Here is a 17,608-nt window from a genome sequence, read left to right as displayed (position 1 = left end):
GGCAGCCAGAGTTCGGTGTTTCTCCCTGTGATTCTGCTGCTCCTTTACTTTCTGCTGAACCCACCACTGTCTAACTCCCTCACATCCGTTCATGCAGCTCATCCACCCTTTAAAGGGCTTCTGGAACCTCAAATTAGACATGAGACTATCACCAAGAAATCAACTCTGAGCACAAATGTCACCCTTTATGTCATCCATTCCATTCCTTCTACTTTGGCCAAAATTCTCCATTGCATTTCACAGACGGAGTCCGTTCCTAAGATTCCTTTCTCTCAAGCATTTTTTTTTTAAAAGAACTGTTAATAAAAATAGGTTTTTGGAATCTATTCAGAAACCACACATAGAAATTAAACTACTAACAGCCACATCTGAGAATCAAAGGAGGGGATCTCAAAACCCACCAAAGATTTTTCAAAAAGAACAATTTCAGGTCTGTAAGAAGGATTAGCCATGAAATAATTTGCCATGTTACACACAAGAAAATTGGGCTAAAGGGCAGAGAGGAGTTCCAATTGGAAGGCAAAACACTGAAATCACACGGTAAGGATTGGCTTAGTACCACTAAAGCAGTTAGGATCCTGCTCCCACAAACCTACACCTACTCTTTTATTTTATAATCAATGGCCAGTTCTAATCAGCTGCTCTATTTAAGGTGACATAAACTATGGGTCATGTTTATGACCCATATCTTGAAATATATCTGAAAGCTTCTGTCATTTTCAGAAAGTAAAGGCAGGGTCAAACTGCTTTTTTTTTTTTTTGGTCTCAAATGTCTGAGAAGCCACATTAAGGGTGCCTTCGATTGGAGAAAAAAAAAAAAAAAAGAACAATATCCTACCTCAGATGGCAGCTACTTTGCCAGTGGCGGGTCCTAGTGCCAGTGTCTTCTCTGGTCTTTTGACCTGGGCCAGAGGACACCTTCAGGTCAGCAAGCCCTCCCTGGAATGCCTGAACAAGCCACAGCAGAGTGGCCCGTGGGGTGTATTTTCAGAAGCCAGCCTTCAGCCCCTTGGTTTAAAAGAGTACAGGCTGGCTTTAGTAAAAATAAAACCAGAAGGAAGATTTCAGACCAGGCTCCTGGTTCAATCCTGGGAAGAGCAGCCACATTGAAGTGAGCTCTGCTCTCCAGTAAGACGCCGAGCACTTGCTTCCCAGCAATCCCATGGGGGGGGGGGGGGGGGGGAAAGGTGCCAAAGCCCAGCCTGGTCCCTGTAATGTGATGGCACAGGAGTGCGGTGACAACGAGCAGGAGGCAGAGCCCACGCCAAGTCTGCCTGTTCATTTTGGCCTAAAGCCCTGCTTATCGATTATAGCACTTACTACGGCTACCTAGGAACTTGGACACACACAATTTTGTTTTCTAATTGTTTTTCTGTTTTTGGTTTTTTTTTTTTTTTTTTTTTTTTTGAGACAGAGTCTCACTCTGTTGCCCAGGCTGGAGAGCAGTGGTGTGATATCGGCTCACTGCAATCTCCACCTCCTGGGTTCAAGTGATTCTTCTGCCTCAGCCTCCCGAACAGCTGGGACTACAGGTGCATGCCACCACGCCTGGCTAATTTTTGTATTTTTAGTAGAGACGGGGTTTCACCATATTGGCCAGGCTGGTCTCAAACTCCTAACCTCGTGATCTGCCTACCTCAGCCTCCCAAAGTGCTGGGATTACAGGCGTGAGCCACCATGTCCGGCCTTAATGTGCTTTTTAAAGTGAATTAGATCAGGCGCAGTGACTCACACCTGTAATCTCACCACTTTGGCAGGCCAGGGTGGGTGGACTGCTTGAGCTCACAAGTTTGGGACCAGCCTGGGCAACATAGAGAAACCCTGTCTTTACCAAAAATTTAAAAATTAGCCAGGCGTGGTGGCACACACCTGTAGTCCCAGCTACTTGGGAGGCTGAAGTGGGAGGACGGCTTGAACGCAGGAGGTGGAGATTGTGCCATTGCACTCCAGCCTGGGTGAGAGAGTGAGACCCTGTCTCGCTTCATAAAAAAAAAAAAAAAAAAAGTGAATATAGTGTTGCTGGAAGACGTTGGAATAATGTCACTCTCTTTCCTAGAAAACACACCAGAGGCCCAGGCCCCCGGCACCCACCTCTGACAGAAACTGGACAAGGCACTGACTGTGGTGGTGAAGAAGAGAAAGCACCGAGTCAGCACGAGGGAGGGGGGACAAGACCACCGTGCTGCATACTTGCTGTTCTACACAGGTAGATTCATTCACTACTTGAAACTAAGCGCACTCACATCAGAATGGGGATGGTCACTCCAATGGGAAAATGCATGGGAAAGCACTTTGTAAACGTGAAAATCTTGAACAACCGTGCTGTTGAATCATAAACTGACTGAAAAAAGGCAATTCCCCAGACAGAATTTCAGAAATGTTCCAAGCAATAGCAGCCAAGCTGGCAGTTTTAAGAGCTTGTCATGTTTGAGTATGTTTGGTAGAAAGACCAACCTTATTCTTCCACACCCACACCGGGGATCACCTCAGATCCTGTATGTCGTGCACTCATCCTCTCAGCTATACTTCTCCAGTGCCCTCTGGTACCAGGCACCGGTCTAGGGCTGGGGTGGAGGGCAATGAAAGAAGGAAAAAAGCTGTCTGACCTCATGGAGGCAGCCCCTATGGGAGACTGACAATACACAAAGAAACACAAAAATTAAGTAATTGTGATGATGAAAGAAACAATCAATGTAAAACAACACAGAGTAGTGGGCTGTCCGAAGTACAAGCCTTGCCTGAAGACTTCATTCAAAGTCAAAACAATTCAAACTGCTGTGCCGGCTGAACACGGCACCTGGCCGAGGCCACTGCTGGTTTGTGACTCCTAAATCAGATTATTGTCTTTAAAAGTTACATATAACAACAGCAACAAGACAGATAAGATGCCAACATAAATATGAGGTCAGAAATCTAGTTTAAAAGGAGATGCTAGAGCGTCAACTAGAGTATCTAAGAGGAACTATATACAGGCACCAGTTTCAGAAACTTAATTAAGCAAGCTGGCCCAGTGGCTCATGCCTGTAATCCCAGCTACTCAGGAGGCTGAGGCGGGAGGACTGCTTGAGCCCAGGAGTTTGAGACCAGCCTGAGCAACACAGTGAGACCCTGTCTGTATAAAAAAAGTGAAAAAAGTAGCCAGGTGTGGTGGCATGCACCTGTAGTCCCAGCTACTCAGGAGGCTGAGGTGGGAGGATTGCCTGAGCCCAGGAGTTTGAGGTTATAGTGCGCTATGATGATGCCACTGCACTCCAGCCTAGGAGACAGAATGAGACCCTGTCTAAAAAACAAAACTGAAAAACAAAATGAAGCACAACAAATGACAATATCTACACTCACGATTGAGCACAGGCAGGTGTGGTGGCTCATACCTGTAATTTCAGCCCTTTAGGAGGCCAAGACGGGAGGATCATCTGAGCTCAGGAGCTTCAGACCAGCCTGGGCAACATGGTAAAACCCCGTCTCTACCAAAAATACAAAAATTAGCAGGGGGTGGTGGCGCACATCTGTGGTCCTAGCTACTTGGGAGGATGAGGTGGGAGGATCACTTGAGCCCCAGAAGTAGAGGCTGCAGTGAGCTGTGATCATGCCCTAAGGACGTGAAGCTTGGATATCAGTGAATCAACAAGACCCAGCCCCTGATGCCACCGTGTGCGTGGACTAAGGCAGTGAGGAGAACAATCAGTAACACACATTTAATTACCATGTGGCAAGGGCTACAAGGAGGCCACCTGATGCAATTTTAAGCACCTAGGTAATCTGGTCATTTGTATTGCTTTTCCATCCACTAAAATGCCTTGTAACATTTCATGGGATTTTCTTCATGGGGGCAATGAAGTGGGGACAGAAGAGACCGCATTATTAACACTTCACTGCAAGCAGACTCTGGGAGATTTGTAGCAGGAAAAGAAACACAACAAAAGCAGTTTTACTTTCTGATATGCTTTTTAAAGTGAACTCAATTCACTGAAATAGAGTGGTCAGCATGAAGACTCAAGAAGTAAAATACACAGAACTGACAAAAACTCCAGAAGTAAATGTCCTCCTAGTGTCCTGACAATGTACCAAAGCCATTTCTTTCTAATTTAACTTGATTATTTAGATTATACCTAGTTTTTTTTTTTTTTGAAACAATCTTGCTCTGTCACCCATGTTGTAGAGCAGTGGCGCGATCTCGGTTCACTGCAACCTCTGCCTCCCAGGTTCAAGTGATTCTCCTGCCTCAGTCTTCTGAGTAGCTGGGATTACAAGCGCCCGCCACCACACCCAGCTAATTTTTGTGTCTTTAGCAGAGATGGGGTTTCTCCATGCTGGCCAGGCTGGTCTCGAAGTCCTGACCTCAGGTGATCCACCCACTTCGGCCTCCCAAAGTGCTGAGATTACAGGTGTGGGCCACCGTGCCTGGCTTAAACCTGTATTTTAAATGGTAGCAAGGATGCTCAAGAAATATTAAATAATAATTTTAAGAGCCTTCATTATAGAAAACACTCCCAATGCTAAATACTTTTTGATAAGTAGAAAGTATAAGAAAAATTGGGTCTCTAGAAGTTCGTTCTTGCCTGCTATCCTCTTTGATAACTCTATCCAATCTTCAAGTCCTGCTTGGGTACCATCTCCTCCCTGAAACCTTTCAAGCCACCCAGCAGCCCTGCCCTCTGTACCTGGACAGCGTTAATCACTTCCTTTTCAGTGTAGCCTCCATGGCATCTCACAAAGCATCACAATGATTACCCTTCATTGCCATGTGCCTCCCTAGATGGCAGTTCTCTGAGGGTCTGGCCTTTCATTCTGACTCCCACACCATCTATGTGGTGAGAACCTCATAAATGTTTGTTGAATAAGATTGTATTATGGAAATAATCGAATCCCATATCCTCAGATTACAGAAAAAACAAGAGCCCTGATGTGTTGTTTTATTTGCCTACACTAAGTATTATGCAGAATCCTGAATAACAAAAGTTCTCACAGTCCATTTCAACTACTCGCCAGTTGCCATAAGAAAAGCAAACATTCCTGCAGCTTTATCTCAGCAAAATATCACTTAAAACAAATTACGGCAACCAAATCACATCCTGGGGCAAAAGTAAGTATGTCATTCACTAGGGATTAAACATTAAATGTTGCTTAATTTCATGTAGTCTCGTCGTTGAAATCAGAATATTTTGAATTCTAACAAATTGTTGTCTTGGTTTCCTCACAGAGTTAGATAAATCATCATGTCTCTGTTCGCTCTCTTTCTCTCAGACAAATGTGCCTTACTGTAATTTATCTAGGATGATGGCTCACCCTGAATTCCAAGTTATTTTTAGAGCTGTGTGAAAAACATTTTTGTGAAATTTAACTAGAAAATGACCTTTATTCTGAAGGAGGTTTTGAAAGTTTCTGTAACAACTCTCCTGAAAACGTTTAGTACACTGACTTTTAATGCCAGCAAACACACAGGAGGAAGGGCACATGCTGGAAGGACTGACTGGGAAGGCAGGTGTCATGAGCTGAGAAGGCTGTGCCACTCCCAACATCTATGATTTCACTTAAAAATAGCCTAAGCAGGTGCCCTATCACTTTCTTTTACCAAGCGTCCTAGCACATATTTCCTGAGGACACGGCTGTGTCTCTTTAGGACAGTCATACAGTAAGTAATCCATCTATTTCACCCACTGTTAGACTTCCCACTTTTCTTCATAGATAGGTTTTTTTCTCTCCTTATTTCTCTCACAGGGCCTTCTTCCTGGGGATTCAGGATAATATGTGGAGTTATTTCCTTTTAGCCTAAAGACTTCCTTTAATACAGCATTTCTTAAAGGACAAATCTGCAATCTACCAATTATCTGTCTTTGTTTATATGGGAATGTCTTTATTTTACCTTCAGTTTTGAAGGACAGTTTTAGATACAGAATTTCATGTATATTCTTTTTTTTTTTTTTTCCCGAGATGAAGTCTCACTCTGTCGCCCAGGCTGGAGTGCAATGGCATGATCTCAGCTCACTGCAACCTCTGCCTTCTGGGTTCAAGCGATTCTCCTGCCCCAGTCTCCCAAGTAGCTGGGATTACAGGTGCGCGCCACCATGCTCAGCTAATTTTTGTATTTTTAGTAGAGACAGGGTTTCACCATATTGATCAGGCTGATCTCGAACTCCTGACCTCATGATCCACCCGCCTTGGCCTCCCAAAGTGCTGGGATTACAGGTGTGAGCCACTGTGCCCAGCCCATGTATATTCTTTGAATATACAGTTCTACTGCCTCATAGCTGCCATTTGTTAAATTAATGAAGTTTCTGAGACGAATTTTAGCTTCACAGCAAAACTGAGCAGAAAGTACAGAGTTCCCATATACCCCTGCGTCCACATAAGTACAGCCTCCTCCATTATCCACATCCCCCACTGGTGTTACACTGTTATAACCCATGTGCCTATGCTGTCACATCATTGTCACCCAGAGGGCAAAGTTTACATTAGTGCCCACTCGGTGCTATGCATTCTCTTGGTTTGGACAAATGTATACTGACACATATCTACCATTGTAATACCATACAGAATAGTTTCACTGCCCTAAAAGTCCTCTGTGCTCCATCTATTCATCTCTCCCTCCTCCCCAACCCATGAACCTTTAACAATCTCCACAGTTTTGCCTTTTCCAGAATGTCATATAGTTGGAACCATATAGTATGTGGCCTTTCCAGATTGACTACTTTCACTTAGTAATATACATTTCAGTTTCCTCCATGTCTTTTCATAGTTTCATAGCTCATTTTTTTTTAGTACTGAGTAATACTCAGTTGTCTGGATGTACCACAGTTTATCCATTCAAAGACATCTTGGTGGCTTCGAAGTTTCGGCAATTATGAATAAAGCTGCTATAAACATCTGTGTGCAGGTTTTTGAGTAGATGTAAGTTTTCAGTTTATCTGGGTAAATATCAAGGAGTGTGATTACTGTGTTGTATGGTAAGAGTACATTTCAGTTTGTAAGAAACTACCAACTGTCTTCCAAAGTGGCTGTAGCATTTTGCATTCCCACCAGTAATGAGTAAGAGTTTTTATTGCTCCACTTTCGTTCTAGCATTTGGTGATGTCAATGTTCTGGATTTTGGCCACCCTATTCGGTGTGCAGTGGTATCTCACTGTCATTTTAATTTGCATTTCCCTTATGAAATATGATGCAGAGCAACTTTTCATATGCTTATTTGCCACTTGTATATTTTCTTCACTCAGGTCTCTTCAGATCTTTCGTCCATTTTTTTATTGTGCTGTTCATTTTTAATTTTTAAAATTTTTTTATTTTTGAGACAGTCTCACTTTGTCGCCCAGGCTGGAGTGCACTGGCGTGATCTTGGCTTATTGCAACCTCCGCCTCCCAGGCTCAAGTGATTCTCCTGCCTCAGCCTCCCGAGTGGCTAGGATTATAGGCACATTGCCACTACCATCCAGATAATTTTTTTTTTTTTTTTTGATGCGAAGTCTTGCTCTGTTGCCCAGGCTGGAGTGCAGTGGCACGATTTCGGCTCACTGCAACCTCCGTCTCCTGGGTTCAAGAGATTCTCCTGCCTCAGCCTTCCGAGTAGCTGGGATTACAGGCCCACACCACCATGCCTGGCTAATTTTTGTATTTTAGTACAGACGGGGTTTCACCATGTTGGTCCAGCTGGTCTCGAACTCATGACCTTGTGATCCACCCACCTCGGCTGCCCAAAGTGCTGGGATTACAGGCGTGAACCACCATGCCTGGCCTAATTTTTGTATTTTAAGTAGAGACAGGGTTTCACCATGTTGGCCAGGCTGGTCTTGAACTCCTGACCTCAAGCGATCCACCACATCAGCCTCGCAAAGTGCTGGGATTACAGGCATGAACCACCACGCCTGGCCCTATTTTTCACTGATGAGTTTTAACAGTTTTTTGTATAATTTAGATAACAGTCCTTTTTTTGTGTGTGTGAGACAGGGTCTCGCTCTGTGGCCCAGGCTGGAGTGCAGTGGCTCACTGCCACCTCAACTTCCTGGTCTCAAGGGATTCTCCTGCCTCAGCTTCCCAAGTACCTACGACTATAGCCACACCACACTGTCACCAGCTAACTTTAAAAAAAAAAAAAAAATTGCAGAGACAAGGTCTTGCCATCTTGCCCAGGCTGGTCTCAAACTCCTGAGCTCAGTGATCCTCTCATCTTGGCCTCCCAAAGTGCTGGGATTATAGACACGAGCCACCATTCCAGCTAACAGGCCTTTAAAATGTGTCTTTTGAAAATACTGGCCAGGTGCGGTGGCTCACGCCTGTAATCCCAACACTTTGGGAGGCCAAGGCAGGAGGATCGTGAGGACAGGAGTTTGAGACCAGCCTGACCAACATAGTGAAACCCTGTCTCTATTAAAAATACAAAAAAAAAAAAGAAAGAATGAAAATATTTTCTACTAGTCTGTGGTTTGTCTTCTCATTCTCTTGACATAGTCTTTCTCAGACTAGTCAAGACATAGTCTTTCTCAGACTACTTCATTTGTAATTTTAATGAAGTCCAGTTTATCAATTATTTCTTTCATGGATCATGTCCAGAAGTCACCACCATACCCGAGGTCATCAAATTTACTCTTGTGTTATCTTCTAGGAGTTTCATAGTTTTGCATTTTACATTTAGGTGTATGATCCATTTTGAATTAACTTTTGTGAAAGTTGTGAAGTCTGTGTTTAGATTTTTTTTTTTTTTTTTTTTTTTTTGCATGCAGGTAGTGTTTCAATACTATCTGCTGAAAAGACTATCTTTTCTCCATTGTCAAAGATCACTTGGCTCTATTTATGTGAGTCTATTTCTGGGCTCTCTATTCTGTTCCATTGATCTACTTGTTGTTTCACCAGTATTGCTGTCCTGATTAATGTAGCTTTATACTAAGTCTTGGAGTCAGCTAGTGTCAGTCCTCTAACTTGTTTCTCCTACAATATTGAGTTGGTTATTCTTGGTCTTTTGCCTTTCCATATAAACTTTAGAATCAGTTTGTCAATATCCATAAAACAACCTGCTGGAATTTGGATTGGGATTGCATTGACTCTACAGATAAATTAGGAAGAAATTATATCTTGACATTATTGAGTTGTTCTGTGAACATGGAATATCTATTTAGTTATCTGTTACATTTCATCAGTTTTATAGTCTGCCTCATTAAAAAACTTGTTCATACTGTAATATCTTAATTTCAAATTCTACTTGTTCACCACTGGTATACAGAAAAGTGATTCACGTTTATATATTCACCTTGTATCCTGCAACTTTGCTTAATCACTTATTAGTTCCAGGAGTTTCTTGTTCTTTCAGATTTTTTACATAAATGATTGCCATCTGTGAACAAATACATTTTTATTTCTTCCTTCCCAGTCTCTACAATTTTTATTTCATTTTCTTGTCTTACTGCACTATATAGGACTTCCAGTATGATGTTAAAAAACAGTAATGATTCAATATGAGATTTGGGTGAGGAAAATTTTTTTTTAAAGCACTGATGAGAGGGAACATCCTTGCCTTGTTCCTGATCTTAGTGGGCAAGCTCTGAGTTCTTCACCATTGAGTATGATGTTGGCCGTAGTTTTCTTGTAAGTATTTATCAAGTTGACGGAGTTCCTCTCTACTCCTATTTGCTAAGAGTTTTAATCATGAATCCGAGATAGATACTGTCAAATACTTTCTCTGCGTCTACTGATATGATCATGTGATTTTTTTTTTCCTCTTTAGTTTGCTGATGTGATGAATTATTATTATTTTTTTCAGACAGGGTCTCACTCCGTCAACCAAGCTGGAGCGCAGTGGTGCAATCTCAGCTCACTGCAGCCCTTACCTCCCAGGCTTAATTTTTTCCGCCTCAGCCTCCCGAGTAGCTGGCACTACAGGAGTGTGCCACCACACCTGGGTCATTTTTGTAGAGACAGGGTTTCACCATTTTGCCTAGGCTGGTCTTGAACTCCCAGGCTTAAGTGATCCACTGGCCTTGGCCTCCCAAAGTACTGGGATTACAGAAATAAGCCACTGCGCCCAGCCAGATTACATTAGTTATTGGTTTTGTTTTGAGACAGGGTCTCACTTTCTTGCCCAGACTGGAGTGCAGTGGTCTGATCACTACTCACTGAACCCTCAACTGCCCAAGCTCAAGCAATTCTCCCACCTCAGCCTCCTAAGTATCTGAGACCACAGATGTACACTACCTCACCTGGCTGATTTTATTATTTGTAGAGATGAGGTCTTGCTCTGTTGCCCAAGCTGGTCTTGAATTTCTGGGCTCAATCAATTCTCCCACCTCACCCTCCCAAAGTGCTGGGATTACAAGCACGAGCACTTTGCCTAGCCTGATTTGAATATTGAACCAGACTTGCATATCTTGGATAAATCCCACTTGGTCATGGTCTTGGTCATTTTCATACATTATTGCATTCAATTTGTTAATATTTTGTTGAGGATATTTGCATCTATGTTCATGAGAGATATGGGTATATATTTTTATTTTCTTGTAATATCCTTGGTTTTGGTATTAGGGTAATGGAGGTCTCATAGGTTGAGTTAGAAAGTCTCTCTGCTTCTATCTTCTGGGAGAGATTGTAGAGAATTGGTATAATTCTTTCCAATTGTTTGGTAGAATTCATCAGTGAATCCATCTGGGCTTGGTGCTTTCTGTTTGGAAAGTCATTATTATTGATTCCATTTCTCTAATAAATATAGGCCCATTCAGAGTGTCTATTTCTTATTGCGTGAGTTTTGGCAGACTGTCTTTTGATGGAATTGGTCTGTTTCATCTAGGTTATCAAGTAATGGGTACAGAGTTATTCATAGCATTCTTTTTATTCTTTTTTTTATTTTGAGATGGAATTTTGCTCTTGTCGCCCTGGCTGGGGTGCAATGGCACAATCTCAGCTCACTGCAACCTCCACCTCCCAGGTTCAAGCGATTCTCCTGCCTCAGCTCCCCAAGTAGCTGGGACAATAGGTGCATGCCTCCACGCCCAGCTAATTTTTGTATTTTCAGTAGAGATGGTTTCACCATGTTGGCCAAGCTTGTCTCGAACTCCTGACCTCAGGTGATCTCCCTACCTCAGCTTCCCAAAGTGCTGGGATTACAGGCTGGAGCTACCACGCCCAGTTTGTTTGTTTGTTTGTTATTTTGAGATGGAATCTCGCTCTGTTACCCAGGATAGAGTGCAGTGGTGCGATATTGGCTCAATGCAACCTCCACCTCCCAGGTTCAAGCAATTTTCCTGCCTCAGCCTCCCGAGTAGCTGGGACTATAGATGCACAACACCATGCCTGGCTAACTTTTGTATTTTTGTAGAGAAGTGGTTTCACCATGTTGGCCAGGCTGGTCTCGATCTCCTGATCTTAGGTAATCCGCCTGCCTCGGCCACCCAAAGTGCAAGGATTACAGGCGTAAACCACCACGTCCAGCTACATTTATTATTCTTTTGATGTTCATGGGCTCTGTAGTGATGTCCTTGCTTTCATTTCTGTTATTAGTCATTTGTGCCTTAGTTTTTTGGTTAACTTTCTTAGCCGGACTAGACGCTTATTGATTTTATTTATTATCTTTTCAAAGAACCAGCTTTTAGTTTTGTTTGGTTTTCTCTACTGATTTCCTATTCTCAATTTCATTGATTCTGCTTTAATTTTTATTATTTTTCTTCTGGTTACTTTGGCTTTAATTTTCTCTTCTTTTTCTAGTTGCCTAAAGTATAAGCTTAGATTGTTGATTTTAGATTTCTTCTTTTCTTTTCTTTTTTTTTTTTGAGACAGAGTCTCACTCTGTCGCCCAGGCTGGAGTGCAGTGGCCGGATCCTGGCTCACTGCAAGCTCTGTCTCCCAGGTTCACGCCATTCTCCTGCCTCAGCCTCCTGAGTAGCTGGGACTACAGGCGCCCGCCACCTCGCCCGGCTAGTTTTTTGTATTTTTTAGTAGAGACGGGGTTTCACCATGTTAGCCAGGATGGTCTCGATCTCCTGACCTCGTGATCCGCCCGTCTCGGCCTCCAAAAGTGCTGGGATTATAGGCTTGAGCCACCGCGCCTGGCCCTTCTTTTCTAATACATACATTCAATGCTATAAATTTCCCTCTAAGCACTGCTTTTGCTGCATTCTACAAATTTAGTAAGGTGTGTTTTCATTTTCTTTTACTTCAAAATATTTTCAGTTTTCTCTTGAGATTTCTTCTTTAACCCATGCGTTATTTACAAGTATGTTGTTTAATCACTAACTATTTGAGGGATTTCCAGTTATCTTTCTGTTACTGATTTCTAGTTCAACTCCATGGTGGTCTGGAAGCAGACAATGTATTTCTGTTCCTTTATATTTATTAAGGTGTGTTTTGTGGCCTAGAATGTGGTCTAAGGGAATGTTTCATTCACTTCGGAAGAATGTATAATCTGCTGTTGTTGGACAAAGTAGTTTCTACATTTTAACTATATTCACCTGACTGCTGCTGTTGAGTTGAACTATGTTCTAATTTTCTGCATGCCAAATCTGTCTTTCTGATAAAGGAGCACTGAAGTCTCCAAATATAATAGTGGATTCATCTCTTTCTCTGTGCAGTTCTATCAGTTTTTGCCTCACATATTTTGATGCTGTATTACATGTATATACATTAAAGATTATTGCCTTATTGGAGTATTATCTGTGGTCATAATGTAATGCTCTTTATCCCTGATAACTTTCCTTGCTCTGTAGTCTGCTCTGTATAGAAATATAGCTACTCCCACTTTATTTAGTGTTAGTATGGTGGATCTTTCTTCATCTCTTTACTTTTAATCTATATGTGTCTTTATACTTAAAGTTGGTTTCTTGTAGACAACATATATTTGGGTCTTATTCTTTGATAAACTCTCACAATCTCTGCCTTTTAATTGATGTAACTGACAAAACCACTGACATTTAAAGTGATTATTGACATAGCTGGATTAACAGCTACCATATTTGTTAATTTTTTTTTGTTACCCTTGTTCTTTGCTCCTCTTTTTGTCTTCCACAGTTCTTCTGCTCATTGTGGTTAATTGAGCATTTTATATGATTCCATTTCCTCTCCTTTCATAGCTTATCAATTATGCTTTTTCTAAAAAAAAAAAAACAAAACAAAAAAAAAAAAACTTTTTTTAGTGGTTGCCCTAGAGTTTACAGTATATATTTCCAATGAATCCAAGTCCACTTTCAAATAACACTATACCATACTATAGTGCTATGCAATATACACTATGCAAATACTATAAGGTATTGCAAGTGCCTTATAATAACAAAATAATCCTGATTCTTCCCTCTCTTCCCTTGTACTGTTACTATCATTCATTTCACTTATAACTATCTCGGTTCACTGCAACCTCCACCTCCTGGATTCAAGTGATTCTCCTGCCTCAGCCTCCAGAGTAGCTGGGATTACAGGCGCGTGCCACCACACCCAGCTAATTTTTGTATTATTAGTAGAGACAGGGTTTCACCATATTGGCCAGGCTGGTCTCAAATTCCTGATTTCAGGTAATCCACCCACCTCAGCCTCCCAAAGTGCTGGGATTTAGAGGCATGAGCCACCGTGCCCAGCCCAGATGTAATTCTTATCTTTGCTCCTCTATAGGTAGTAATTTTCCTCTCTGGCTTTTTTTTTTTTTTTTTTTTTTTGAGACGGAGTCTCGCTCTGTCGCCCAGGCTGGAGTGCAGTGGTGCAATCTCGGCTCACTGCAAGCTCCGCCTCCCAGGTTTACGCCATTCTCCTGCCTCAGCCTCCCGTGTAGCTGGGACTACAGGCTCCCGCCACCTCACCCGGCTAGTTTTTTGTATTTTTTTAGTAGAGACGGGGTTTCACTGTGTAGGCCAGGATGGGCTCGATCTCCTGACCTCGTGATCCACCCGTCTCGGCCTCCCAAAGTGCTGGGATTACAGGCTTGAGCCACCGCGCCCGGCCCTCTCTGGCTTTTTTCTAGATTTTTTTTTCTTTATCGTTGATTTTTTTGTAGTTTGACTATGATACGTCTGTATAGGCTTTTTTCCCTTTATCCTGTGCTATGGTTTGAATGTTTTTGTCCCTTTCAAAATTCATGTTGAAACTCTATCCCCAATGCAATAGTATTAAGAGTTGTGACCTTTTGTAGGTGATTGAGTCATGAGTGGTCTGCCCTCATGAATGGGATTACATGCCGTTGTCCCTTTTTTCCACCCATTCTATCCCTTCTGCCATGTGAGGACACTTAGATGGCACCTTCTATAAGGAACAGGCCCTCACCAGACAGTGAACCTGCCAGTGCATTGATCTTCTACTTCCTAGCCTCTGGAACTGTAAGAAACACATTTCTGTCTTTTTATAAATTATCCAGTCTACAGGACTAAGACATCCTGCTTGGTGTTCTCTGAGGGGGACATTCTCAATCATTATTCCTTAAAATATTGCTTCTAGGCCGGGCGCGGTGGCTCAAGCCTGTAATCCCAGCACTTTGGGAGGCTGAGACGGGCGGATCACGAGGTCAGGAGATCGAGACCATCCTGGCTAACACGGTGAAACCCCGTCTCTACTAAAAAAATGCAAAAAACTAGCCGGGCAAGGTGGCGGAAGCCTGTAGTCCCAGCTGTTCGGGAGGCTGAGGCAGGAGAATGGCACAAACCCGGGAGGCGGAGCTTGCAGTGAGCTGAGATCTGGCCACTGCATTCCAGCCTGGGCGACAGAGCGAAACTCCATCTCAAAAAAATATATATATATATATATATATATTGCTTCTATTCCTTTCTCTCTTTCCTCTTTCTGGCATTCCCGTTATGTGTATGTTGCATCTTTTGTAGTTATCTCACATTTCTTGGATATTCTGTTCCTGTTTTTTTCAGTCTTTTTTCTCTTTGCTTTTAAGTTTTGGAAGTTTCTATTGTCATATCTTCAAAGCTCCCAGATTCTCTCCTCTGCCATGTCCAGTCTACTGAGCCCATCAGAGACATTCTTCATTTCTGTTATATCACTTTTGATTTCTAGCATTTTGTTTTTCTTCTTAGCTTTTTCATCTTTCTGTTTACATTACCCATTAATTCTTGCATGTTGTCTACTTTTCCATTAAAGCCCTTAGCATACTAACCATGATTTTTAAAAATTCTTGGTCTGATAAATCCAACATTCCTGCCATATCAAACTCTGGTTCTGATGCTTCTTCAGTCTCTTCTGTGTATTTTCCCTTTTAGTATGCCTTGTAATTTTTTATCAAAAGGTGGATAGGATGCACCGGGTAAAAAGAACTGTGGTAAGCAGGCCTTTAGTAATGTAGTGGTAAGGTGCTGGAGGGAGGGGAAGTGTTCTACAGTCCTATGATTAGGTCTCAGTTTTTTGGTGAGCCTGTGAACTACAAATTTCACCAGTGCCTCTCAGTTTTCCCCCTTTAGGTGGGACACGATGGCTAGAGAGGGCTGGAGTTGGGTATTAATTTCCCCCACATGAAAGAATAGAGTGAGCTGAAGTTGAGCATTATCCTTCCCCAAAGTAAGTTAGGCTCTGGTAAAATAGTTTCTCCTGAGGGTAGGCCTTGTTAAGATGAGCAGAATGCTCTGGCATATTTCAAAGTGATGATTTTTTTTTTTCCTTCCCTCTGCTGGAAGCACAAGGGGATTTCTCTCCAATATTCATTGTGAGGGGCTGGTAGAACTCTTGGAGGTAAAACTTACGAAAGCATGAGCACCCCCCATGACTGGGTCCCACTGAAGTTTATAACTCTCTGTGTTACACTGTTCTTGCACTGCTATAAAGAAACCCCTGGGCTGGGTGTGGTGGTTCACACCTGTAATCCCAACACTTTGGAAGCTGAGGCAGTCATATTGCTTGAGTCCAGGAGTTCAACACTAGCCTGGGCAACATGGTGAAATACTGTCTCTTCAAAAAAGTACAAAAATAAGGCAGGTGTCATGGCATGTGCCTGTGGTCTCAGGTACTCAGGGAGGCTGAGGCAGGAGGATCACTTGAGCCCAGGAGGCTGAGGCTACAGTGAGCTGAGATTGGGGCAGTGTACTCTCACCTGGGTGACACAGTGAGACCCCTTCTCAAAAAATAAAAGTAACAAAACACCACCTGAGGCTAGGTAATTTATAAAGAGGTTTAATTGGCTCACGGTTCTGCAGGTTTTGCAGCAAGCATCGTGCCAGCATCTGCTCAGCTTCTGGGGAGGCCTCAAGAAGTTTACAATCATGGTGGATGGTGAACAGGGAGCAGTTGAGAGCGGGGGTGAGACAGAACAAGAGGGAAGATGCCACAAACTTTTACACAGTCAGATCTTGTGAAAACTCACTCACTGTTGCAAGGACAGCACCAGGAGGATGGCATTAAATTAAACCATTTCATAAGATTCCTCGTGATCCAATCACCTTCCACCAGACCCCATCTCCAACATTGGGGATTACAATCAATTGAACATGGGATTTTAGTGGGAACAACATTCAACTAAATTACTCTCAGACTTGTTCACAGGAGTCTCCAGCAATTTGTCAATTACACTTCATGTTTTCCTACCACAGGACTGGTTCCCACATAGGTTTCTGCTCCAGTAAATGTGATTCCATGTATCCACCTATCTGTCTTTTATTTTGGGGGCAACAGTGTGCGGTATGATTTCATGTCTCTGATGTATCTATGAAGAGTCGATTTGTTGGTTTGTTAAGCTTTTTACTTGTTAGGAACAAGTGGCAACTTTTGTTTTTTGAGACAGAGTCTCACTCTGTCACCCAGGCTGGAATGCAGTGGTGTGATCTCGGCTCACTGCAAACTCCGCCTCCTAGGTTCAAGCAATTCTCTGCTTCAGCCTTCCGAATAACTGGGATTACAGGTGCCTGCCAACACGCCCAGCTAATTGTTTTTTTTTTAATTTTTATTTTTAGTAGAGACAGGGTTTCACCATCTTGGCCAGGCTGGTCTTGAACTCCTGACCTCATGATCCACCTGCCTAGGCCTCCCAAAGTGCTAGGATTATAGGCGTGAGCCACCACACCCAGCCTACAAGTGGCAACTTCTAAGATACCTAGCTGCTGGACTGAAAGCTAAAAGCCCTCCTGCTTATAATGAGAAGCCAGACACTAATCATATAACTGTTGTTCCCTTGCATGTGATGAGTAATTTTTCTTTTGCTGTTTTTGAGCTTATGCCTTTGGCTTCCAACAGTTTGACTAGGATGTATCTAGATGTGGTGGATCTCTTTGTGGACTGTCCTACTTGGAGCTCACAAAGTTTCTTGGATATGTATATTAATGTTTGTGGTAGCCTAAATAATACCTTTCAAAGATGTTTACATTCTAATCCTAATCTCTAGAATCAGTGGGCATATTACTTCACTTATATGGTAAAAAGAAACTTTGCAGCTGTGATTAAATTAAGAATCTTGAGATAGGGGGATTATTCTAGACCCTCCAGAAGAAAACAAGCACTGCTCATGGCTTAATTTTAGGACTTCCAACTTTTAGAACTGTAAGATAATAAATATGTGGTTTATTAAGCCACTAAATTTGTGGTAGTTTTATTATAGCTCTCGGCAAGTATATCACAGACTCCTACTGCTCTTACTCAAAGTTCCATGTTTTTTCATGAATAAATGCTTCTTTTTTAAAAAACGGAGTTTTGCTCTTTTGCCCAGGCTGGAGTGCAATGGTGCTATCTT

The 17,608-nt window shown here is 42.5% G+C and overlaps 1 protein-coding gene across 8 annotated transcripts in view; it reads right to left on the bottom strand.

Moving 5' to 3' along the window:
* The window catches only part of DHRS7B (dehydrogenase/reductase 7B), a 52,196-nt gene that overhangs the window by 22,124 nt on the left and 12,464 nt on the right, over positions 1–17,608 (bottom strand). For 4 of the 8 annotated variants that reach the window (XM_023195001.3, XM_023194996.3, XM_023194998.3 and 1 more), the window contains one exon: positions 12,945–13,059. The exons of the other annotated variants lie outside the window; for them this stretch is intronic. In XM_023195001.3, coding sequence (XP_023050769.1) covers positions 12,945–12,991 — 47 coding nt within the window. In that variant the 5' untranslated portion in view covers positions 12,992–13,059. The remainder of the gene's footprint in view (positions 1–12,944; positions 13,060–17,608) is intronic. 8 annotated transcript variants of the gene reach the window in all.

This window comes from Piliocolobus tephrosceles, chromosome 16, assembly GCF_002776525.5.
Source record: "Piliocolobus tephrosceles isolate RC106 chromosome 16, ASM277652v3, whole genome shotgun sequence".
Lineage (NCBI taxonomy): Eukaryota > Metazoa > Chordata > Mammalia > Primates > Cercopithecidae > Piliocolobus > Piliocolobus tephrosceles.
This window is presented reverse-complemented; position numbering and strand designations above follow the sequence as displayed.